This window comes from Apis mellifera, linkage group LG4, assembly GCF_003254395.2.
Source record: "Apis mellifera strain DH4 linkage group LG4, Amel_HAv3.1, whole genome shotgun sequence".
In the NCBI taxonomy this organism is placed as follows: Eukaryota; Metazoa; Arthropoda; class Insecta; order Hymenoptera; family Apidae; genus Apis; species Apis mellifera.
The window spans coordinates 5,927,107-5,950,983 of record NC_037641.1 but is presented as its reverse complement, the minus strand read 5'-3'; the positions used below and the strand labels follow the sequence as shown (position 1 = coordinate 5,950,983).

Genomic DNA, 23,877 nt, shown 5'->3' with positions numbered 1-23,877 from the left:
AACGACAGGAGAAACGGTTGGTTGGCCGTTTTCTTGGGGGAAAGGAAAACGATCGAGCAAGACGAGCGCGTCTCTGCCCGTCGTCTCGGACGAACGAGGAACGAGCACGAAGAGGCAGCAGGGATAATGAAATGATAGAGGTAGCGTGGACGAAACGTGGAACAAGAAGTCAGAGGATACGGAGAGAAGTGGTCCAGCCATGGATCAGAATGAAAAGATCGCTTTGCATCATGAATACCTGATACGTAGAAGCTGAAGATCATCTCGACGCGCGATTCAAACGCGATGAAACAAGACTCGTCACTGTGCCGCGAAATCTTCGACAATTATTAGATAATTTTTTTTCAGATGTGTCGTAGAAAAAGACTGATCCTTTTCTTTCGATCATTTAAGAGAATTTTTAATGATTCTTATATTAAATATTCTTATGAATATTGTAGATTATGGTTATATCTATTTCATAATATAATTGTTTCACTACTTTAATAAATTGATACAAAGATATTAATAAGAATTCTTTTGAACAATTAATAATACATTCTTTGTATTAAAATAATTAATACAGTTTCATATATACGTCAAAGTTTTATTTAAAAATTATCAATGCAGATTACGATGCAACAAGTACAATATTAAATTATATACAGAATAGAGAATATCGGATAGGAAAATTAAATGAAGAATTTAATCCGAATTCGATTTTTGTATACTCGAGTATATCTGATGGAATAAGATATCAAGTATCTCAAGAGTAAATGATAAAAGCGTAACGATAGGACAGATTGGTGTGTATGTAAGAGATAGATACAAGTAAGGTAAGAAGTATTATACAGCTTGAATTACTATAACTGTCTGTGAACCTCTTTAACTAAAATGCTATCCTATTACGATGGAAACGCGAAAGTGAGTGACGAACAAATGCGACAACATCGACCTCAAGAAGTTTCTGTTGACACGGAAAGGAAAACGCATTTTTTGTTGCATTTCCCGTTTTCTAATGTTGGAGTTTATTTATACCGGTAATTGCATCACTTAGTACGGTTAGCATTAATAAGTACATGTATACAGTTATTCCTCGACAAGAAAATGGTTACCAGTGATGATACCTAACGCTATAAAACCTTTTAAGGAACACCGATTAATTCTTCTCCGCGTATAAACTTTATTTTAACATCAAATGAATTAACTGTTGAATATATTAAATATTAATTTTAAAGGATAAAAAAAAAAAGAAAGAAAAAAGTTGAAAGTTTCATTCATGTAGAATTTCACACAATTATACGTATAATACAATTACTTTGAATTGTGCTTTTTAATTTTCGTTCGTAAGAATATAAGGAAATGGCATTTATTTATTTAGGAATAAAAAGTGATTAATCAAATGTATCCTCTATGCTGTATACATATATATATATATATATATACTTGAATATTCTTATTCAAGATGCCAATATCCATTCACCGTCAGTGACGGATTTATCGGGTGCCGTACCTAACAATACCAAGGAATTCAATTAGGCTATTTAACTTTTGAAAATTTTACTCACTTTTGTTTTCTAATATATCATTTTTTTGTAAGTTGTTATATTTTTTCTATATTTTATTTATACGTATATTTATTGTACATATTTTATTCCAAATTATATCTTTTATTGTTAATATACTTTTAAAAGAGATAAAAATAATTGGATTCCATATTTTATATATATATTATTATTTCTTTTTCTATTATTAGTCTTAAGAATTTTAGCTCATCTATTAAATTTACAATTATTCGCCATTACATGAAATATTTATTCTTTAATTTCTTATTATCTGTATACGTAATGCAATATCTAAATTGTTTTTAAATCTATATCACAAAAAAATTACACGCATTAATTTACAAAATTCAATAATACAAAATTATGTACACAAAGTGAATAAATTGAGAGACAATTTATCATAAATATACGTATAAATAATTTATGCGTATAATAATACAGATTACATCTTATAAGATAGATTTATCGAAATATTTTAATTAATTATTTTGTAAAATAATTACCTTCTTCGTTTCCTTCCATTCATTAAGAGACGCTTCATTTTTCGAGTTGTAATTGATTTTTCTCTATACTGATTCGAGAAATAGGAAATTGGAGAGTGAGCAAAGAAGAAGTGGGCAAGCTCGAGCAATCAAATTGGTCCAGAGATTGTGTAAGATGAAATAAATACCAGCTATTCTTACATGATAGCCGGATCAACAGATGTTGAAGATCATCTCGAGAAACGGTCCACTGTCGCAGAATCTCGATCATCTATCTGTTCTCGCAGTCTCGAGGTCATTCGATTCCTCCTCGTCCATCGATAAAATCGAATGATTCGAGCGATGGGAATTGGCGCGTAAATTTAAGCATCCCGATACGTTCTCTTCCACGTTTTTTTCTATCTTCTTAACGTAACCGATTAAAATTTATCATTTTAATTATATAATAACATTTACAATTAATTAATTCATCTACAATCGTAGCAAAGAAATTTTATAATACAATTAATCGTCTCGATAATGTTTGATCTAAAACATTTAATAAATACCATTTCCATCGTAAAAAAAATTAATACAAATATAGAAAATACATACAATTTTCTTACTATCTTTAATATCTTGTCAGATAGGTAATACGAAAATTTTGATTTAAAAAAAGAATAATTCTTTCTCGTTCTTGTATAAAATTAAACTTATGAAAAATAAATAATAAAGTATAATTAGAAAAACTATTATCCGTCATTCGTTAAGTATATGCACGTATGTATAATCAATGTATATTTATGCGCGATCAATGCTCAACTTTCATATTCGCCAACTGATGACTCGTGACACATGAATGAAATCGTTTACGCTACGATACGCACGCGCTTACTCACACGTGCGCATGGGCCGAGGTCGAACAACTCCTCGCTTTCATGCGGCTCTGTTACAAGAGAAGCACAAAAGTGAGTGGTGAACAAATGGTAGACGAACGACGGCAACGTGGTAACGACCAAGAAAACAAATGGCGATGCCCGTTTCACAGAGGTCACTCCATTTTATTATCCTCCCCCATTTAACTTTTTTTTTTCTATCATCTTCCGTCTCTTCCATCTCTTTAACATCTTTTTCCTTCTCTGTCGAGCGTCAGCTTCTCGTTTTCATCCTTATCTTTTCATCACACGTTATCTCTCTCCTCTTTGATTAATACTCGTCGCTTTTTCTCTCTCTCTCACTTCCACTTCTTTTTTAATTAATTATTATCTTTTGTCCTCTCGTTTTATCCTTGTATTTATTAATAATACATTCTCACTCGTTATTTTACTCTTCTTTACCTTTTCTCTCCCTTCTTTTTATACAATATTCTTCTAATTCTTTTTTTATTAATGAAAATATTGAGAAAAGATAATTTCATCCATGAATGTAATCTCTTAATTTTATATCGATTTATATCGATTTCCACGTGGATTTTCCAATAACAGTGATACCTGCAATCCGAGATTTAATTCGAAGATTGATTCGTAACCACGAGCGAGGTGACTAAACGTTCCTACTAGAATATGGGATCCTGATATGTACAGGACAAGAATACGAGTGGTGAACCAATAGCCAAGAATGAGGCGAGACGAGAAGAACAGAATTGGTGCTCGGTGAATGGAAAGTAGGAAAGTAGTTTGATAACATAGCCTGGAAACGTTTAAAAGTATTGGTGTGTCGATTAATACAGCGAGTTTAAAGTTGTGTTGAAGCGACACGTATTTCGAAGGTAGTTCTCTCTCAATTTTTTTCACTCTCTTCATTCCTTTTTCGAGTTTGATAATTTTTTTTTATTATTTATTAATTTTCGATAAATAATAATAAAGAATAATAATGGAAATGTAAAAAAAAAAAAAAATATTATGGAATATAAATCGTTCTTTCTTATATTGATAACTCTTATATTGATAAGATTGTATTATATGATATCATAATTAAATTACAGTTATTATTTTATTGCACGTAGATATCTATTTGAATAGAGAAATTGATAGAGATATTAAAGAGTTCATGGCATGGCATTTTTGTACTTCTCTTTCCAATAATCGAATTTATCACTCATTAGATTTTTCTCTAGCTTTGGTTCTTCGTTGATGTTTAGGTAATAATTATCACTTCCCATTGGCTCCCAATTCACTGTCACATCTTCGTCTAATACTGATGTTGGATTTCTAATAATAATAACAATATAAAATATATATTTTATATTTATATTAATAAGAATAATTTAACGTACAGTCAGATTAAGGATATTTGATATAAAAAATAACATTACTAACCCATCCTTTGCAAAATTTGTCCACATTTTGGTCATAATATTTATCACCTTCTCTGCTGAGGAATCCGGTTCGGGTAAATTCTTGAAAATGTTGGAATAAAATAAGTAACCCACATCATCGGCATGTGCAACTCCTGTTTGGACAAACAAATTGAAAATGTTTTGAAAAATAAATACAATTTGCACAATTTTACTTTAATTTCGTTAAGAAAAAGAAAAACTTACCATCGCTGACACCATGTAAACTTTTCATAAAACCAGTTGGCGCCTCATAAGAGAACAGATATTGATAAATAGGAGACGAAATTCGATTCTTCATAATATCAAGCGATAATAGCTCTCCAGCATCGAAGAAAATATCGCTCAGCATCTATAAAATACAAAAGAATGTTTAAAAAAATAGAAATATTCGACTATATAATTATAATTACCCTGATATATTCGTTCAAATTATCTTTCGACACTTGCTTCTCCCCAAAATAGAATTTTTTCAAGCTTTGTCCACTTTCCTTCTTCGTATTCGAATCGGTGTAATTCAAATCGTCTGGTAAAAATTGCTCTGGTTCCGTGTTCAATACATCGATTTTATCTATCATATCTGCAACATTCAAATGGTACTTGACATTTTGAAAAATAAATATAAGTTAGTAAATTTATGACACTTGAAATGCATAATTTGTAATACGATTCGTTGAGAAATAATAAGTATCGCATACTTTGCGCCATAAATGCACATTCATCGGCTGTAATTCCAGACATCACGGGCACATCCGCGATTCTTCCAGATTTTAACAGGGTCCAAGGATCAGTCGGGAGGAATACGTCTTGTCCCATATCCACTTCAATGGATGGAACGAAAGCATTCGTATGCCCAGACAATACGTTCTATAATTATAAATACCAAACTTTCCATGTAAGAATAATAATATCTTCTCGTTCGTTTTTCTTTTATTTTCATAAATATGGAAAATTTGATTGCCCAATAAGAAAGATCAGAAGGAAGAAATTCAATGTTCCCTTATCTTGGATACCTTACCTGTTTCTTCATTATTTCGCTACTTGCTGCAATGATATCTTCAACGTGGAATTCGCTCAATTTTCTGACCAATTCCTCAGAATCTGTAGTTTTTATCCCCAAAGCTTCACCCAACATAAACGCTTGTTCCCTTGGATTGTAAGTTATCGCCCATGGATTAAGTATTGTCCCACTTTGCTGTATAGCAGCATTGAACAAACCTAAAATATAATTAAAACTCAATATTATTACATTTCCAAGAAAAGAATATATATATATATATATACAATAATTTTTATAATTTTAATTTCCATGCACTTTGGATGGACTAAATATACCTTCAGACATAGGAGATAACATGTGATACTGAACAGAAGCACCACCTGAACTATCACCGAAAATAGTTACTCTGTTAGGGCAACCGCCAAAGTAATGTATATTATCCTTCACCCATTTCAACGCCAACACTTGATCCTTCATACCAGCATTTCCGGGAGCGCTTTTATCCTCGGTGTTCAAAAATCCTGCGAAAGAAAGAAGACAAATTGTGAATATAAAATCTTCTTAAGTTGAAATCACCAAGTGTACCGACCAAGCGCCCCGTTCCTGAAGTTAAACGTAACGAGCACCACGTCTTTCTCCACCAGGAAATCTGGACCAAACAAGATATCGTCCCCCAAGCCACCGTTCCAACCGCCGGGATAAATCCATACCATAACAGCTTTACGCGCTTCTTTGTCCAGAACCGGAGTATAAACGTTCAGATAGAGGCAATCCTCCTCACCGATTATTCCCTTCTTCACTTTGCAATAGAATGCGCAAGCAGAACGATGCATGGTTGCATCGTACACTTGGTCTTCCCATGGTTCAGCTGGTTCTGATATCTGAAATTAATTTTTTTTTAATTTCTTTTAATTTCTCGTATGAATTGTTTCAATTATTAGAAGAATTCTAATTTATCCTGAAACAGGTATCAAGATTATTTAATCGTTTTTTAAAATTAATTAATTAGATCGATTAAATATCTCCACTTACCTGAAATTTGTCCGGACCGACATTCGGTTTCGCGTAGGGGATGCCCTTAAAACTGTAATAGGGCTTGTTGTGAAAAACTGTTTCGGTCTTCAAACCTTTCAACAGACCCTGAGGAATCTTCAATTGTACGTTCTGCTCGGCACAAACCCAGGCAACCGCAAATCCATAAAACAGGAACTTGGACAGCCACATTTTAAACTTCGACTGCTACATATAACGCGATTTCATATATATAAAAGATGCGCGCTGTGACGATGCGCATTATCTAAAAAAAAGAAAAAAAAAAAAAGAAGAAACAGAATGCGGAAAAATAGATTACGTAAATCGAAAAAACGTGATCGTAATAAAACAAATATGGTTGATTTTTGCAGAATATTCCGTGAGACGATTTTTCCATCGTACGTAATAATCTTATGACGATGATTTTTTTCATAGCTAAATATCGGATATCCTGATAATTGACAAATCATCCTCCATTGTTGATGAACGAAAACGTTTCCGGAATTATCCGGAGATGAAATGAACGATGAGTGTATACGTCATGGGTAAAATATTTGTTTTCATTTGTATTCTCATTACGTCGTAATGGATTTGCAATCAGTTACGCTAGCACAAAAGTATTATTACGCTTTTAGAAGTATTATTAGCAAAAAAATGCTTGAAAACATGAGCAATATTTCATATTTTTTTTTTTATAATCTTCAAAATAATTTTTTAAAAAATTCCTCCCATATTTCTAATCTTTGAATCAGTTATTGCGTAATTTTTAAATAGAATAATGATTGTTATCGTAAAAAATATCGTGTAATTTTTTATAATTTTGTATAATTTTTTGCATGAATATTAAAATTAAAATATTATTATGGAAATAATTGTATACGTATAATTTTGTTTCTAAAGTAAAAGTTAATACAAATAATCTTTCGTTTAATAATTTCGTTACAATCATTATTGGTTCTATAAAAATGTCAATTATACAAAATACGACACAAAAATGAAATTAATTTTGTGTCATTGTCGTTCGTGTTTCATTTCAAAGTTTAGTTTATCGTACGAAATACGTTCTTAATACGTAAAATTACAATTTCGATGCTTACATAAATACTCGAACATTACGATGAAGATCGTATACGTGAATGACACGTAATAATTTCATTCTTCAAACTTATAATTAAGATAAAAAGATATGGGACGAGAAGGAAGGACGGAGCATCGAGAACGTTTATTGATGAAATCGAAATGGAGGAAAATCACGATAATGCGGAACGTTTACCGTTGGAGAACAGGATGGAAAACTCGCGGGGGTGAAAATTGTAAAGTTACAAACTCACCTACTAGACGTTCCTACTTTCCTAGTAACATATTTAATATTACTTGATATTTACGTTAAATTATTAAATTAAACAATTTGGTAACCTGGTTACCCCCTTGCACGTTATATAGTTATAACAAAAAGATTTCTTGTTGTATCATTTACGTCGTATCGATTTTCCCTAAATTAAGGTAATCGCGGTACGGTACCGCGAAGTACCGACTCGACGTTTAGGAAATATATTCAGTCGTCGATCAAAAATCGTTGGTAGATACGATTGTCGTAAGGGAATCGTGTGAAATTATAATATTATTACCATAAAATGTTAAGGTCGATATTGAAACCGATCGAAACGTGGATTTCGGAATGGCTGACCTCTTCGGTGAAACTGCATTCCTGTTATATAAGCACCACTCAGCACACCCTCTGGATTCCCACAGGATATGCGTGTGTCATTCCACGGGCATTAATGTCTATTTTTATACAGGTTACCTCTAATGGTTTCTCTGTGGGACGAAGAAAACTCGAGAATATTGAATTATTGGATATTCTGTGAATTGTTGAATACGTGGAAATAAGGAAATAATAGATATGATAAAGTCTACTTTGTTTAAATTTGTTAAATTTTGAAAAAAGAGATGGAAATATTATTTCAATATAATTTTATTCTTAGTTTATTGAATAGAATTAAATCGATGATGTATTAAAAAAAAAAAATTGATGAAAAATGAAATTGAGCAGTTCTTAAAATAATAAACCAATTTTTGATTTTATAAATTAAATATATCAAGCATTTTCCACAAATTCAACAAAATTGGATAATTTATGATTTAAAAATAGTATTCTTAAATAATATATATTAAATATAATATATACTGTATAAAATATATACTTATTATAAAAGTTGATATATAAATAGACGTAATAAATGCATTTAATGAAATTATTCTTAAATTTTTATCATATATACAATTATGAAATATTATACAAGTACTATACGACATTCTTAGTACTCTTATCACATCGGGGGCGTAGCTCAGATGGTAGAGCGCTCGCTTAGCATGCGAGAGGTACCGGGATCGATACCCGGCGCCTCCAAATGTACTTCTGAATTTATTTTTTTTATTTAAATAATAAAAACTTCACAGTAAATATTCATTTAATATTTTAAGTAAAATACTATTAATATATTATCATTAAAAATCGCTGACTTAAAAGAAAATTTATTTTAATAAAAAATCTTAATTTATAATTAGGCTTGACAAAGGCGTACCATTTTCAAAACGAAATCGTCGAGCCACTTTTGAACTATAACGGAGCAAAAAGATCCCATTGTCCAGCAATTGCACACAAACAACCAGCCAATAGACAAGATACATCATTAAGATTGAGACAATTAAGATCGGAAATGACTCGGGTCGCTTCCATTCAAGGACCACCTCTTGATGGATATATAGTCACTTCCGATGACGCACATCAGGTGAATATTATATATTTACATTAAGAATGATAAATTATAAAATATTTATAATTATTATTATTATTATAAATTTATTATTATATAAAAATCTTAAATTTAAAATTTTATGTTTGCAAATTGTTGTAATATTATTTCTACAATTTTTTCCTCCATATCCTTCAATTTTCAGACAATGAACTTGGTTTATCATGGCCGCGAGGGCCCTTTGGAGGTATAGCAATTTGTGTGAAATTTTGAATTTGCATAATTTCGAAGCTTTTCATAATCTCAATACTAATTTAACTTTAGAATACAAATATTTATAATAAATGTAACAAATAATATCATAAAGAATCTGGAAAAATTTGTATTCAATAATATTTTCTAGGAGTTTTATTTATTTATTAGTAAATAAGTATTTAGATTTTTCAAAATGTCCCGAATATTATCGAAATTTTATTTAATTTCGAGTGATTTTCTAATCATGAGTGCAGCTCTTCTTTTATTAGCAATCACTAGCGTTTTGTAATATTTTAATTCAATATTGTATCGAATGTATAAGATTAAATCTGTCTGTTTTTGATAGAGTGATTCTCTAGATCCTCGTGATATGAGAAGAGAATTCATCACTGGATTCTACGGAAGTGCTGGAGAAGCTGTGATTACTTTGAACAATGCTGTGTTCTGGACCGATGGAAGATATTATATTCAGGCGGATCATCAACTTGATTGCAATTGGATACTCATGAAACGTGGTAGAGAAGATGTAAGTTCAACATATGAACTTGTATTTAAAAATTTATAACAAAAGAATGATTTATATTTATTGCAAAAAAAAGTATAATATGAAATATAATATAATTCAACATTCTTTAATTAGAATTTTATTTGAATTTGAAAATTATTTGTAAAATTATTACTGCATTTTATATTATTATTTAATTTTGAAATAAATAAAATTATTTTAATCTAAAATATCAAAATTATATTAATATATATTTGAAAACTTGAAAATATTATTAGTTAAAATCAATAAATTTTAATCAATTATAATCAATTATAAATAATATTTTCGATTAATTATAATATTAATAAAATAAAATTAATAATATTTTGCATAATAGCAATTATTTTTAGATATATGTATAGAGAATATACATATACTATATATACTTACTATATATACTTATACGCGATTCCACACGCAACTGGTTATTTCAAAATTCTACCGCTAGGTGGCTAACTAGTTAAACGCTCTCTCACAGTTGAGATTGAGTAGTAAGTACAATATAAAGGCCGCAATAGCAGCGAAAAACTAAGATCGTACTTCACAGGATCGTTTCTGTAGTAGATCTTCTCAAAGCTCTGCCCTAACGTAGAGTTGATGCAGCCACGATGAGGAGGCATAGCACCTCTCCTTGAGCGTGAGGAAAACTCGAGAAATTGACTTTGTTTCAATTTCTCAGTTATCGATGATCGTTCACCCCTTGTATTTAGTACGAGGGGGATGGGAGAGGGGCTTTCTGAGTGGTCTCTGTTTCTAAAATAATAAACACAAATATTAATTAAAAATGAATATAATATTATTACTATATTACTAATAAAAAATATAAATTAATGAAACTAATAAATGTTCATTAATACCTTATAAAATTATAAGTTATGGCATTTACGATATAATTATATTATTCATTCTTTTTTACACAAAAAAATTCATGAATAATATGATAAAAATAAAATGGAATTACAGGTTCCTTCTATAACTGAATGGTTGATACATGAATTTCACAATCAAGCTCTTGTACGTATTGGCGCCGATCCAACACTCGTATCTGCCATTGATTGGGAAATTTGGGAAGATGAATTAGGTAATAAAATTTACCGCCAAACATTTAACTAATATTATTTTGTGTATGTGTATACATACTTTAAATTTATACACACAATTTCACCATTTATCATTTCCAATATCATAGTAATTCCACGATTAACACATTCAATCTATTTCATTCATAGTTTTCATCCATGAAATTTGCTTCAATCTCAAACGAGATTGCTTTCGAATTAACAATAGCGTTCGTGTCCAGCAAATTCGTCCATAAGATTGGTTCCTGTCCGTAACAACCTGGTGGACTTGATCTGGCAGGTCAATCGACCGAATTACAATCCACATCCGGCGTATCCATTACCGGACAAATATTCCGGAAGAGCATGGCAGGACAAGATTCAGTCGATTCGTATCGAAATGGAGATATCTAAGGCCGACGCTCTGGTCCTCACGGCACTCGATGAGATAGCCTGGTTGTTCAACGTTCGCGGATACGATTTGCCACACACACCTGTTCTCAGAGCGTATGCCATAATTACCGGTGAATCGATACATCTGTACACACCGCGACACAAAATTTTACGATCGGTGGAGGAGCACTTGAAAATGGATTTTTGCTCGCATGCAAATTGCGTGAAGTAAGTACAGCAATGATATTTAAAAATATTCGTATTAATAGAAAGAATTTTATGCCTTGGTAAAGAAAATCCGAATGTTTATTAATTTGAATGCATATGACAATATATTCAAAGTATAAATTTTAATTGATATTTTTACAATTATATTAATATACACATATGTTGTAGATGGCATAATTACACTTCCATTTGGTACGATTTACGGACAATGTCTCAAGCTTGGAATTCAGTATGGTTGCCAACGAGATGTGGTTACAGTCCAGGTGCTTCTATGGAGATATTCAATTCTGTATGTACAAATCTAATTATCTAATCAAATTTCAGACGATAAAATAGTCCAAATAATTCATAGCTGATCAAAAAAGAACTTTGACAAACTTTCATTCTTCTCTTCACTCGCTCAAAAATTTTTAATCATCGATATATATTAACGTTTATTGAAATGAAAAAGGATTAAAATTAAAAACCGTGCATCCCGATAGAAATCCATAATTCCCGCCATTTTATCGAGGCCCAACTGTACGCGTATTAGAGCGGATAATCCTAGGCGAAAGTACACCTTCTCTAACATGTTCTCCTATCTCCGTAGAGCTTGTTGAGCTTAGCTTGATCCCCACGTGACAAACTGACACACGTTCATAGACGTAGACTAAACATTTCCTCCATCTCCGTCGTTCATTGCACACGTTCATTTCTTGTTGTCGAATACCTCATCGAGGCATGGAAGTGGTGAATCGTGAATAAATAAATAGAAGATGAAACGGTGTTGTATAACGCGCTATTTCCACGATCCACATGGTGGTGAGTGAACGGTTTCACCTTCTTCCCGACATGATAGCCGGTGCTTCGAGACGCCTGGACGCCCGCGGCATCAGAAATCAGGGAGCAGTTTTCTTCCCATTCTAAATGTATAAGCGATCTTGCAATAGTATTCGATTAATAGGCATTGATTAACCTTTTGTCAGAATTTTTATGCGATGATTTTTACAGAGATCCAAAGAACCGGGTTATCGTGAAAATTATTATTTTAAAATCTTATAGTAATAATATATTGAGTTCTTTGTAAACGAGATGTTCGTTTACAAAAAAATATTATACATTCGTGGAAGTTTTAGAGGCAAAGATGAATAAAAAAATATTGGTATACAAAAATATTGTCGATTGATAATCATTTATTAATTTAAGTACTTGCAATTTTATGTTTTCTCTTTTAGATATCTCAAAATATTTTATATATTTTAATCAATATATCAATTAATTTATATAAACATTAAGTTAACTTTAATACCATCTTCGAATATTCCAATATTCTTTTTTCAACAAATTAAAAAGAGATGTTATTCTTGCAGATTCCTCCGGAGAAACGGTTGCCAAAACCATCGCCGGTGTTAAGCTTGCGAGCCCAAAAGAATGAAATCGAGGCGGAAGGAATGAGAAGATCCCATTTAAGGGATGCCGTGGCGATGTGCGATTTCCTCGCATACATGGAATGGCAATACGAGTTGAATTCGGATGGTTGGGACGAGATGCAGGTAGCCAGATTGGCGAACGAGTTTCGTTATGAACAGGAGAAGAATAAAGGAATCTCCTTCCCCACCATCGCTGGATACGGACCCCATGCTGCCATTCCCCATTACGAGCCAAACAATTTGACAAATATTAAAATTGGAAGAACGTCCACCTTGGTAGTGGATTCAGGGGGACAATATTTAGGTTAAATTATATACTTTATACATTTAGATAATTAATTGTATCTTAATTTCCTTTCCTTTCCTTTTTTTGTTATAATTTTAATTTTTTTTTTTTCTCTTTTCAGACGGAACCACAGATGTGACAAGAACGCTTCATTTCGGTACACCAACAGAAGAGCAGAAAAAAGCGTATACGAGAGTGTTAATCGGCGCAATACAATTGTCCTCTTTAATATTTCCAAGCAATTTAAAATCCAATCAATTGGACATCGTCGCAAGAGAGCCATTATGGAACATCGGTTACGACTATTTGCACGGAACTGGCCACGGGATCGGTCACTTTCTGTCTGTCCACGAATGTTTGTCTCATTACTTTGGAAAAAATTAAAGATTCAATTTCATAAACGATTAATCGTACGATTCAAAATTATACGATTTAAATATATTTCAATCGCGGCCTTTTCCATTTCACCAATGATGATGATTATTACAAAACAATCAAAGAGATATTAATTTCTTGTATAAATAATATCTTTGGAATTTAAATAGAAATAAGAGAGAACAAAAAAAGATGTACAATTAATTTTCGAAAGTCGAATTAATTAAGTGAAAAATTGAATTTAAAATTTTAGTAGAAATTATATTTTTCATAATATTTCTCGTATATTTATTGATAATTCGTACTAATCATAGTGTTCATATTTTTAGCGCCTATTGGTATATCGTATGCACATGTTGCAACATCAGATAAAGTTTGCGGACCTATCGAATTAAAACCAGGATTTTTTTTATCGAATGAACCTGGTTATTACAAGCAAGGCGATTTTGGTATACGTTTGGAGAATGTCCTTGAAACAGTGGTGGCAGGCAAAGTCAGTAGGTCAATCAAATCAATTGATATTGATTAAAAATTTGAGAAATATATTATTCTTGGTAAAAAATATATAATCTTTCTTTTTTTTTTTTTTTTTTTTAGAAAGGCTCAGAAATATTCTTGAAATTCAGAGATATTACGTTAGTTCCATATGAACCAAAATTGATCGATAATAATATGTTAAATCCGTCTCATGTGAGTATTTTTATGAACAATCTAACATTCGACCATTTTATCGCGATAGAATTAAGATGTTCGAATTATTGCATAATTAATGATGTTTTTAGATTCTGTTTTTACAATTGTACACGTATCTTGATTATTTTCAGTTTAATTTTTTTGTTAATAAATGTATTAAAAGTTTATCATAAATAAATCATAAAAATTGAAGAGATTCTTCTCTAAAAAAAAAAATGAATTTGCAATGATATTTATTTGTTAAAAAAAAGAAGAAAGAAAGAAAAGAAGGATGAAAAATTTAAATTAATTTAATAATTTAGGAGATTTATGGAATAATAATTTTATATTTTTATTCAATAATATATTTCAATATTTGTATAGATACGATGGCTGAATAATTATAATCGTCGAATTAGAGACGAAATAGGTGCAGAATTAAAAAAAAGATTAAGAATGGATGCTTTCGATTGGATGATGAAAAAAACTGCAACCATTCCAGAAATAAGACGAATTGACGAAAAATTATTTTTCAATTATTCACATTCGACACCATCTATATTTAAAAAATTCCACGTATTAATTTATTTTATTTCTGTATATCACATCTTATTCAGTAAGTATTTATATGAAAAGAAAATTTATATGAAGTTTTAGATTTCCAGGATGAAAGAAAGTTTGAAAACTTTTTGTATTTCAGATCTTCCAGATGTATGGAGTTAATTAAGATTCAAATGAATAATGAATAAATTATATATATATATATATATATAGGGTTTAAAAATGGTTTATATAAAAAACAAAAATTGTTTTATTAACTATATTTAATATATGTTAAAATTAATTTTTTTATACCTTACTGCCAATTCTAGATTCAGTTTTGCAATCATTAAATTCCAAATTAGATTATAAAATCATTGATTAGAATGAGATATTATCACAAAAATACAGGATTTAATGGGAACTTAACTTTATCCCATTATATGTTTTAAAATATCTATTTAAAATATATAAAAATTGTAACAAAATTTTATTAAAACTTTTAATCATTATATTTAGGTAAAAAAGGCAATAAAATTAATTAGATATTGGAGCTATCTCTTAAACGTATTTTTCAAAAAAAAAAAAGTAGAAGAGCAAATAATAAAAGCAAGACAAAAAGATAAGACAAAAATTATACAATTAGTGCCATCTCTAGGATACCGTCATCAAACATAAATATAAATAAAATAAATAGTGCAACAAGGATAGAAATAGGATAGAATTAAATTACAGTGCCATCTCTTGAATATTAAAGATATTTTTCATGATAAGATAAGATAGAATAAGAATTAAGCGCCATCTTTTGAATATTTTGAAAATACATTTTGACGGAAAAATATCTTTTACACCGAAGATGGCATTGGCTATCAATTCTTATTCTTTTTTCTATTATTTGCTCTTATTTGTTTAATCTACCACATTTTAGAGATAACGTTGATTGCATAATAAAATTTTTAATTTATCTTTTTTTTATCATTAGATTAAAGATAAGGTATAAAATAATGAACATTTTCCATTTTTTTTTCAAAATTACAATGTATTTGTCTTAATCTCTAATATAAACAAATATTAAATTTTATAAAAAAAATATAAAAAAATATTAGATAATTAGATATGAGAAAAAATTGTATTGAATATTAAATCTATTCTAAATCTCATTTGTATAGTATTAATCTCAAAAATTAAAAATTAAAATCAAAAATTAAAAAACAAAGAATTAAAAAAATCTTTTATATATAGAAAATCTAGTATACAAATACAGATATTAAAAAATATATATATATAAAAATATATATTTATAGAATTACATTTTGTAAATATAACTTATATGTGTAAAGAGATGTGTAACAGAGATATTAACATGTATTTCAATCATTAGTAAATAAAGAATTTTTTAGAAAAAATTTTATTTTTATAAAAAATAAAAAAATTAAAATATTTTCATTATGGCTTATTTTTAATATTTTTTTTATCTCTGTTTTAAAAAATAAATAATAATTAAAATAAAATAACATAATATAAAAAAGATAACTATATATTGAAATAATAATTACATTTTTATTGAATTTTATCATTATATATTAAATGAGATAAAGTAAAATGAAAATAAGTATATTTTTAATGAATTAATATTTATTTATATTATACTATCTACATGTCATAAGTTGTTTAAATTTTATTATAAAATAAAATTATTATTTTTTCTTACCATCATTTAATTTCAATTGTTCAGCATCTGCTACACAATGTAAAATTTTAAAATACGTTAAAATATTTTCTGAAACAAATTAACATAATATAGTTAATTAAAATAGATATATTTTCAAATTTAAATAAAAAGAATATAAAATTCAAATAACAAAAAAATTTTGTTTACAAACAATTCAAAATAAATTATAATATATTTAATAAATTATTATTAAATATTATAATAATATATATATACATATATATATATATATTATAATAAATTATAATATAAATTACATTACTTTTATAATAACAATATATTATAATTTTTATATATATTTGTTTAAAATAATAATAATGTATCTTATATATTAGTAATATATTTACCTATTATTTGTTTATCTATTTTGTATTGTAGAGATATTTTTTCTACAGAATATTCTCTAGGATTTTCATAGTGCATATTCATGAAATGTATAACTTGTTTTATATTACATTTACCCTCATAAGTTTTAAAATCATAGTCTTCTGAAGAACGTTGACTTCTATCCTGTGGTAATTTGGATGTATTTTGTTTTGGTATATCCTTAAAATAAAAAGAAAATTGTATTTTATAGTTTTATAAATATATAATTATATTATGATATAACATTTTCAAATAAAATACCTTTGGATCTTTTGATTTAACAAAAACATTTTTTAAACGGTCATCTAATTGAGAATCCTTCTTATAGTGAATTTCCATAAAATCAGGTTTTACTAAAATAAAAAAAAATTTTTACAAATAAATTAATATTATATAACAATAATCAAATTTTTAAAAAATAAAATATTTAAATAGAAAATAAATCAAATCTTAAATAATTAAGATTTAATTTTTATTTAAAATCATATATAATAAATAAATATAATTAATATTAAATTTTAATTGAAACATAGAATTTTAATATAATATACATTCTATAATTTCTAATGATTTATTTTCTTTTTGAATAAGAATTTTTTTTTGATAAGAATATTTATTTAAAAAATAAAAAATTAAAATTAAAAATTGAAAACTTAATCGAAAATATTAAAAAAAAACATACATTCATCTACAAGTTTCTTTTGTTTCTGTACTGATGAATGTAAAGGAGCAGGCACAGGTTTATCTCTTGAAATAATTCGATGTGCTTTATTTTCAATATTAAATGTACGAATTGGTCGTAGAAGTAGAGAATACACTTTTCCCATTTTATTGACTTCCTAATATAACAAGAAAGGAACTATACATCTCTGTAACTTAAATTGTTTTATCTTTCATTTAAAAAAAACAAAATTATTATTTAAATAGAAATGATTAAAACTTTCACATATATATATATATATTTAAAAAAGAATTGAAAAAAATTAATTATATTTTTTTAATTATTTGGTTAATAATTGACATCAACCTCACTACTGATCTTTATACAATAATACTGTTTAACTTAAAGCGAATTTTTAAAATATCAAATTATAAAGCAAAAATTTTTATTTTAAATTATGATACTAATTAGAAGTTATTATTATCTATTATTCAAAATATTTGTTACTTTGTAATCACATAAATTATAATAATACTCTTATGATAAAATGATTTTTTTTTATTAAATATATTCCATATTTTTTAAACTTAACTTTATTTAAATAATATTTATCATGTTTCTTAAATAAATTAAATATAAGCATTAATATTTATAAATTATATTTTACAACAAAAAATATTTTTAAAAAAATATTTATAATTTAAAATTCTGAATGCTATTGGTAAAAATTAAAATTTTAATAAATTTTTAAATATTAACAAAATAATATAATATAATTTTTTATTAATCCATTTTTCAATATTAGTATATTTATATTTTATAAAAAAATGTTAGTAAATAAGGATAATTATCCAATTACTGAAATATTTGATAGATATTTAATTCCTATCAAAATATAAATATAGATTTCAAAGAACAAATTTTTGTAGATTTACGAATACAAATACCTATCATCAGTGGAATAAGTTTTGGAACGTTCAGTGAAATTAGTTGCAGGTTCTTGTGAAGACGCGCTGAAAAGAAACATACCGTATGTGCTAACGATTTTATAATATAATAATTACATATGATACTTTATATAAAATATGAATATAATAATTTAAGATTTATCGATAACGTCATCGTAATACATCTTATGTGGAAATAAATAAAATATACTACGTGTTCAACATACTTACGCGTAACCGCCAAAATTGTAGATAGAAACGCCATCTTGTGCAAAGATGTTGATATTTTAGTAAATTAAGAAAAATTACATGATTGTTATTTGTTCGAGTCCCACGACTCAATTTGAGTATTTATAAATGTTAAAAATGCTAACTTTATACATCAATTGACACATCAATTGATTTTATCATTATAAGGTGATAATTATGTTGCTAACAAAAATTCATATTAACGAAATAATTTTGTTAGGCTTTGTGTTTACAAACAATCTGAAACTTTTTTAACAAATTTTATTAATATGATATTACTTTATTTGTAGAAGTGCATATAACACAAATTAAAAATGTTTTATGCACATTTCGTATTGGCCAAGAAAGGCCCATTAGCGCGTATTTGGTTAGCTGCTCATTGGGATAAAAAATTGACAAAAGCTCATGTATTTGAAACAAATATTGAAAAATCTGTGGATGGTATATTACAGCCAAAGGTATTTGAAAAATAAATCTATTTTAATTAATCTATTATTTTTATTTATATGTATAAATTCAAATTTATAACATTCTTATTATTTTTGATTTATAATAACTTATATTTTTATATTTTTCAAGATTATATAATATCTTTTAGAATAGAATATATTTTAATAAACTTATTGATAAACTTATTTTAATAAATTACATTACATATAATAATTCATATTCATTATATATAACATTACATATATAGGTGAAAATGGCTTTAAGAACATCTGGTCATTTATTATTGGGTGTAGTACGCATATATTCAAGAAAGGCTAAATATCTCTTAGCTGACTGTAATGAAGCCTTTGTTAAAATAAAAATGGCCTTTAGGCCTGGTATGGTAGATTTACCGGAAGAACATAGAGAAGCTGCTGTAACAGCTATAACATTACCAGAAGTATTTCATGATTTTGATACAGCAATGCCAGAATTAAAGTAAATATATATATTCAATTTAAATAATTTATTAATTAAACTTATTATAAATTTTATAAAAGTACAAAGTTATTTTAAATTATAAACATTAATTATTTAATATTAATTTTTTATTTTAGAGATGTTGACATTGAAGCACAATTTAGTTTAAATCAATCACGTGCAGAGGAGATCACTATGAGAGAAGATTATGGGAGTTTAGCTTTGGTTACACATGATCAAGGATTTGGTGACATGAGTTTTGATGCAGAACCTCCAGAATTACTTAGGCATGCTGGTGCTGTAGAACCATCATTAGATCAAGTATATTTCTTTTTATTACTTTATACATTAATATTATTTATGCGATATAAAGTTTATATTAATCTTTTAGACTCATATGTTATTCACTGATGGACCAGGAATAGAAGCAACTTTAGAACAAAAAGAAAAAGAACCAGTACCAGGTCCATCAGTAACAGCACAAGCAATGGATATAGATATGCCTATTAGAGATGATGGTTTTGGTGGTCATCTTGGTCAAGATATCATATGTAAATAATTTAAATTAATATAAATAAAAAAATTATATTATTTAATTATTATTGTATCATAATTGTATGTATTATACATATCATTTATTTTTTTTATCTAGCTGGTGGCTTGTTTGAAGGTGGTTTATTTGATGAAGCACCCATGGGTGAAGTACCTGTGCCTGAAGTTAGTACAGTAACAGAAACACAAGAACCAAGTGTGGTTCCTGGAGGACCTCCTTCTGTACATGATGAATCAGAAGAAGAAATGGGAGATCGTTTTGGAGGTCCACCATCTCCTATGGGAGGAATGAGGTAATCAAAATAATAAATTTAAAATATATGCATATTGAATAAATTTATCTATCTTATTATATTAAATTTAATATCTTCTATACAGTACTGATGAATCCAGACCTGTTTCTCCAGCTGCTCCTGGTGAAGAAATTGAGGGAAGAATAAGTGTTGCAAGTCGTCGTTTCACTCCTGCTCCACCAACTATTCCTGAAGAACGTCCAATGGAAGCTATTGAAGAAGCTCCACCTTTACAAGATCAAACTACATTGTTACATGATGAAGAAGAAAGTTTTGCTCTTGCACCTGTTGATGCATCTGCTTTAAAAGGTTTATCATATAATATTATTTTATTTCAATCGTAACATTTATATAATTATTATAAATATAATTTTATATAAAATATTAGGATTTACAAAAGCAAAACGTAAACGCAAACTTATTGTGGATGAAGTAAAAAATATTTCTGGTGAAGAAATGAAGGCACAATTATCAGATACTAGTGATATTATTACAACATTGGATTTGGCTCCACCTACAAAACGATTAATGCATTGGAAAGAAACTGGCGGAGTTGAAAAATTATTTGCTTTACCAGGAAGACCAATACCAGCACGTGTATTATTTAAGGTAGATTATTATTGATATTTTTCATATTTTCATTTTCAGAATATATTTTTCACTTTACAAAAACTAATTTTATTTTTTAATGATATAGAATTATCAACGACATTTGACTAGTAAATCTTATGATCATGAAGATTTTGGACGTTTAGTAGGTGAAGAAGAAAATATGTCTTTAGAACAAATGAGAGAACCTGCAGAACCTGATGCATATGAACAAAGTATTCTTAGTAAACGAATGTCTCGCAAACGAAAAGCACCAGCAGATGAAGAGGTACATTATATTATTTATTTTTCTTTTTGTTCTCTCTCTATCTATTATTTTCAATTTTTTTATAATTTATTATTTATAATTTAATTAATAATAAAATAGTTTAAATAATTAATTTATTTTATTATTTTTAGATAAGGCCACCACCTCCAGCACCAGTACCTCCTCCAATAGAAACTGTCCCTGAAACAGTGGAAGTTCCTAATATAGTTCCTCAATCAAGTCTTCCTCCTACAGAATCACCAATACCTCCACCTGAAGTATCTTTACCAACTGAATCATCAGTATCTGAAATTAGTGGTATAGTGCCTCCTATTGAAGAAGTAGAAATGGTTTCTTTACCTTCTGAAGCACCTTTACTTCCTTCAGAAATCCCTGAAATTTCTACTAATGATGCTATTACTACATCTGAAGAACCAGTTGTTCCATCTACTCAAGTAGAATCAGAAGTTACCCCTGCACAACCTGTTGAAATGCCTCAGATGGAAAATATGGGCTATGATCAGGTTAATTATATTTCTTATATGTAAATAATATTGCATATATATACTAAAAAAATTGAATATATAATAGGCACAACCTCAAGTACCCTATATTGGTTATGATGAACATCCTCCTCCACCACATACACCTGCTGTATCAGAAAGAGGACCAGCAACACCATGGAATCATGAAGATTATGAATTTCCTCCATCTGTAGGACCTGTATGTATAATATTAATTTAATTATATTAAAAAGTATAAATATATTATACAGTTTATTTACTTTGATAGCAAGAAGAACAACAAATAGATGAAACTTATGAACAATTTGAAGAACGAGTTCTTAATAAAAGAGCATCACATATGTATCATGTTATTAAAAGTAAACTAGATACCAAAGATAGACTGACATTGTCGGAAATGGCATATAAAAACAATCGCAAACAGGTTCGTATTCCAGAATGTAATTAACAGAAAATTATATTATTTATATTATTAATTTATTTTTTAGGTTGCACAAAAATTTTACACGTTATTAGTTCTAAAAAAGTTTCAAGTATTAGAACTCAATCAAGAATATCCATATACTGAAATTGTAGTCAGTAAAGGACCAAAATTCGAAAATCCTGCATTATAAAACTGCTAGGTATTTCTTACCATACACTTACTGTTAAAAACGGAGAAAGAAGAGTGTAGCTATTTTTAACCACATAAAATAAGCGATTTATCTACGTTCTTTTGGAAAAAAAACTTGAATATTGTAAAATAATATAAAATTACTATAACTTGAAATATCTGCGTAAGATAAAAAAATTTTGTAAATCATGTTTTAAACTCCTGGTTGGGGAATGTATTCGTTTTGTATAAACAAAAGAAGAAATATTTTGGACCTTCTGCATTTTTATTATAATAAAAAAAATTCAATTAAAAATATACAAACTTATCATTAACAAATAATGTTTTATATTGATAAAAAATCAATTGACTTATTAAATTTATTATTATCCAATCAGGATTTGTATATAATAATATATAATAAAAATATCTTATATCTTAATATTTAGAAATTTTTTGCATCCAAACTGCAGAATGGTCCAAAATTACTAATAATTGTGTAAGATAATTTGATAAAAAATTCTGTTAAAAATTTCATAAAATGAGATTATGTATGGTTTAAATTCATTTTTAAATATTTAAAAATTTTTCAAATTAAAAATTAACGAACATTAAAATTTAATTTTGTTTATTATTATTAGAGTACTTACATATTAATTACTATTAAACAATTATTAATGAAGAATCAAGGGAATATTTTATGGGTAATACTTTTACATATTACATACATTTAAAATCAATAGTGTATTTAAATTATTTTTCAGATTTATATAAATATTGTTTACTATATATTTTGTGTACACTTGACATAACCTGTACAGTTATTGTTTATAAATTACTGAAAATTTATGCGATCCTCTAATTTATATTTACATTGTGAACAACATTCCAAAGAGCTGATTCCTCTTTCAATTTGCTTTTCTCTTTTAATATTTTTATTAAATAATTTCGTAATATATTTTAAAAAATTTATTAATTATATAAAATGATAATTGTTCGATTTCTATTTTTTTAAAAATATAATTTTATAATTTACGTAATTTAATCATAGTATTCGATAATTTATTGTTATACATATATGTATATCAGTTTTATGGAATACAAATGTTAAATTATATTTTTTGAAAAATGCTATATTCTATCAAATTGATATGTTGATAATTTCTTAAAATCAATCGTATAACATTGTAAATATAACGTGCACAGTAAACAACATAAATTATCATGACGCATGTAATGGTGTTAAAAAACGTATCATAAAAAAAAATCGATTGCTATATCATATATTTGAAATGCCTTTTGTAA

General features: G+C 27.7%; 4 protein-coding genes, 1 long non-coding RNA gene and 2 other non-coding genes across 14 annotated transcripts in view; 4 read left to right on the top strand and 3 right to left on the bottom strand.

Moving 5' to 3' along the window:
• LOC409172 (xaa-Pro aminopeptidase 1) overlaps nt 1-15,379 on the top strand; it is a 36,846-nt gene extending 21,467 nt beyond the window's left edge. For 3 of the 5 annotated variants that reach the window (XM_026440479.1, XM_026440480.1, XM_026440481.1), the window contains 12 exons: nt 8,941-9,164; nt 9,334-9,375; nt 9,730-9,909; nt 10,894-11,011; nt 11,231-11,609; nt 11,778-11,898; nt 12,959-13,322; nt 13,426-13,659; nt 14,009-14,172; nt 14,277-14,369; nt 14,736-14,967; nt 15,052-15,379. In XM_026440479.1, the coding sequence (XP_026296264.1) occupies nt 8,941-9,164; nt 9,334-9,375; nt 9,730-9,909; nt 10,894-11,011; nt 11,231-11,609; nt 11,778-11,898; nt 12,959-13,322; nt 13,426-13,659; nt 14,009-14,172; nt 14,277-14,369; nt 14,736-14,967; nt 15,052-15,074 (2,174 nt within the window). In that variant the 3' untranslated portion in view covers nt 15,075-15,379. Of the gene's footprint in view, nt 1-8,940; nt 9,165-9,333; nt 9,376-9,729; nt 9,910-10,893; nt 11,012-11,230; nt 11,610-11,777; nt 11,899-12,958; nt 13,323-13,425; nt 13,660-14,008; nt 14,177-14,276; nt 14,370-14,735; nt 14,968-15,051 lie in introns of those variants that run through there. The other 2 variants (XM_006561971.3, XM_026440482.1) reach the window with 2 other exon arrangements.
• Nucleotides 984-2,517, bottom strand: LOC107964308. The gene is made up of 2 exons (XR_003304632.1): nt 2,048-2,517; nt 984-1,492 (listed from the first exon to the last, which is right to left on the bottom strand). It is a non-coding gene; the product is annotated as an uncharacterized LOC107964308 (long non-coding RNA).
• LOC409173 (esterase FE4) lies at nt 3,908-6,587 on the bottom strand. The gene is made up of 9 exons (XM_392698.7): nt 6,373-6,587; nt 5,930-6,221; nt 5,676-5,861; nt 5,359-5,558; nt 5,039-5,207; nt 4,754-4,920; nt 4,548-4,692; nt 4,324-4,456; nt 3,908-4,215 (listed from the first exon to the last, which is right to left on the bottom strand). The coding sequence occupies exons 1-9, from the start codon at nt 6,562-6,564 to the stop codon at nt 4,053-4,055; spliced, it is 1,647 nt and encodes a 548-aa protein (XP_392698.3). The 5' UTR covers nt 6,565-6,587; the 3' UTR covers nt 3,908-4,052.
• TRNAA-AGC lies at nt 8,710-8,782 on the top strand. Its single transcript has one exon. It is a non-coding gene; the product is annotated as a tRNA-Ala (tRNA).
• On the top strand, nt 10,461-10,675 carry LOC113218755. The gene has a single exon (XR_003304635.1). It is a non-coding gene; the product is annotated as a small nucleolar RNA U3 (small nucleolar RNA).
• Nucleotides 15,380-16,588: 1,209 nt separating the features above from the next.
• LOC102653955 (protein NDUFAF4 homolog) lies at nt 16,589-18,843 on the bottom strand. 3 transcript variants are annotated; one of them, XM_026440476.1, is made up of 6 exons: nt 18,829-18,843; nt 18,598-18,663; nt 17,672-17,828; nt 17,251-17,342; nt 16,971-17,169; nt 16,589-16,671 (listed from the first exon to the last, which is right to left on the bottom strand). In XM_026440476.1, the coding sequence occupies exons 3-6, from the start codon at nt 17,814-17,816 to the stop codon at nt 16,589-16,591; spliced, it is 519 nt and encodes a 172-aa protein (XP_026296261.1). In that variant the 5' UTR covers nt 17,817-17,828; nt 18,598-18,663; nt 18,829-18,843. The 3 variants fall into 3 exon arrangements, with proteins under 3 accessions (XP_026296261.1, XP_026296263.1, XP_026296262.1); XM_026440478.1 differs by lacking the exons at nt 18,598-18,663; nt 18,829-18,843 and adding an exon at nt 18,158-18,181; XM_026440477.1 differs by lacking the exons at nt 18,598-18,663; nt 18,829-18,843 and adding an exon at nt 18,017-18,054.
• Nucleotides 18,607-23,858, top strand: LOC411619 (double-strand-break repair protein rad21 homolog). 2 transcript variants are annotated; one of them, XM_006561972.3, is made up of 13 exons: nt 18,607-18,680; nt 19,137-19,304; nt 19,544-19,773; nt 19,893-20,076; nt 20,147-20,306; nt 20,408-20,600; nt 20,686-20,909; nt 20,989-21,209; nt 21,298-21,477; nt 21,609-21,980; nt 22,048-22,179; nt 22,249-22,404; nt 22,469-23,858. In XM_006561972.3, exons 2-13 carry the CDS (start codon nt 19,161-19,163, stop codon nt 22,592-22,594), a joined length of 2,322 nt encoding a protein of 773 aa, XP_006562035.1. In that variant the 5' UTR covers nt 18,607-18,680; nt 19,137-19,160; the 3' UTR covers nt 22,595-23,858. The 2 variants fall into 2 exon arrangements, with proteins under 2 accessions (XP_006562035.1, XP_003249994.1); XM_003249946.4 differs by having other exon boundaries at nt 18,610-19,014.
• The last annotated feature ends 19 nt before the right edge of the window (nt 23,859-23,877 follow it).

Coding starts and splice junctions, on each gene's coding strand:
- LOC409173 (XM_392698.7), bottom strand. CDS start 6,564: ATGTGGCTGTCCAAGTTCCTGTTTTATGGATTTGCGGTTGCCTGGGTT. Junction 6,222..6,372: donor TCGGTCCGGACAAATTTCAG/GTAAGTGGAGAT, acceptor AATTAATTTCAG/ATATCAGAACCAGCTGAACC. Junction 5,208..5,358: donor GCGAAATAATGAAGAAACAG/GTAAGGTATCCA, acceptor TTATAATTATAG/AACGTATTGTCTGGGCATAC.
- LOC102653955 (XM_026440476.1), bottom strand. CDS start 17,816: ATGGGAAAAGTGTATTCTCTACTTCTACGACCAATTCGTACATTTAAT. Junction 17,170..17,250: donor TTAAATCAAAAGATCCAAAG/GTATTTTATTTG, acceptor TTTTATTTTAAG/GATATACCAAAACAAAATAC. Junction 16,672..16,970: donor AATAGATAAACAAATAATAG/GTAAATATATTA, acceptor AATTTGTTTCAG/AAAATATTTTAACGTATTTT.
- LOC411619 (XM_006561972.3), top strand. CDS start 19,161: ATGTTTTATGCACATTTCGTATTGGCCAAGAAAGGCCCATTAGCGCGT. Junction 19,305..19,543: donor ATGGTATATTACAGCCAAAG/GTATTTGAAAAA, acceptor TTACATATATAG/GTGAAAATGGCTTTAAGAAC. Junction 20,307..20,407: donor TCTTGGTCAAGATATCATAT/GTAAATAATTTA, acceptor TTTTTTATCTAG/CTGGTGGCTTGTTTGAAGGT.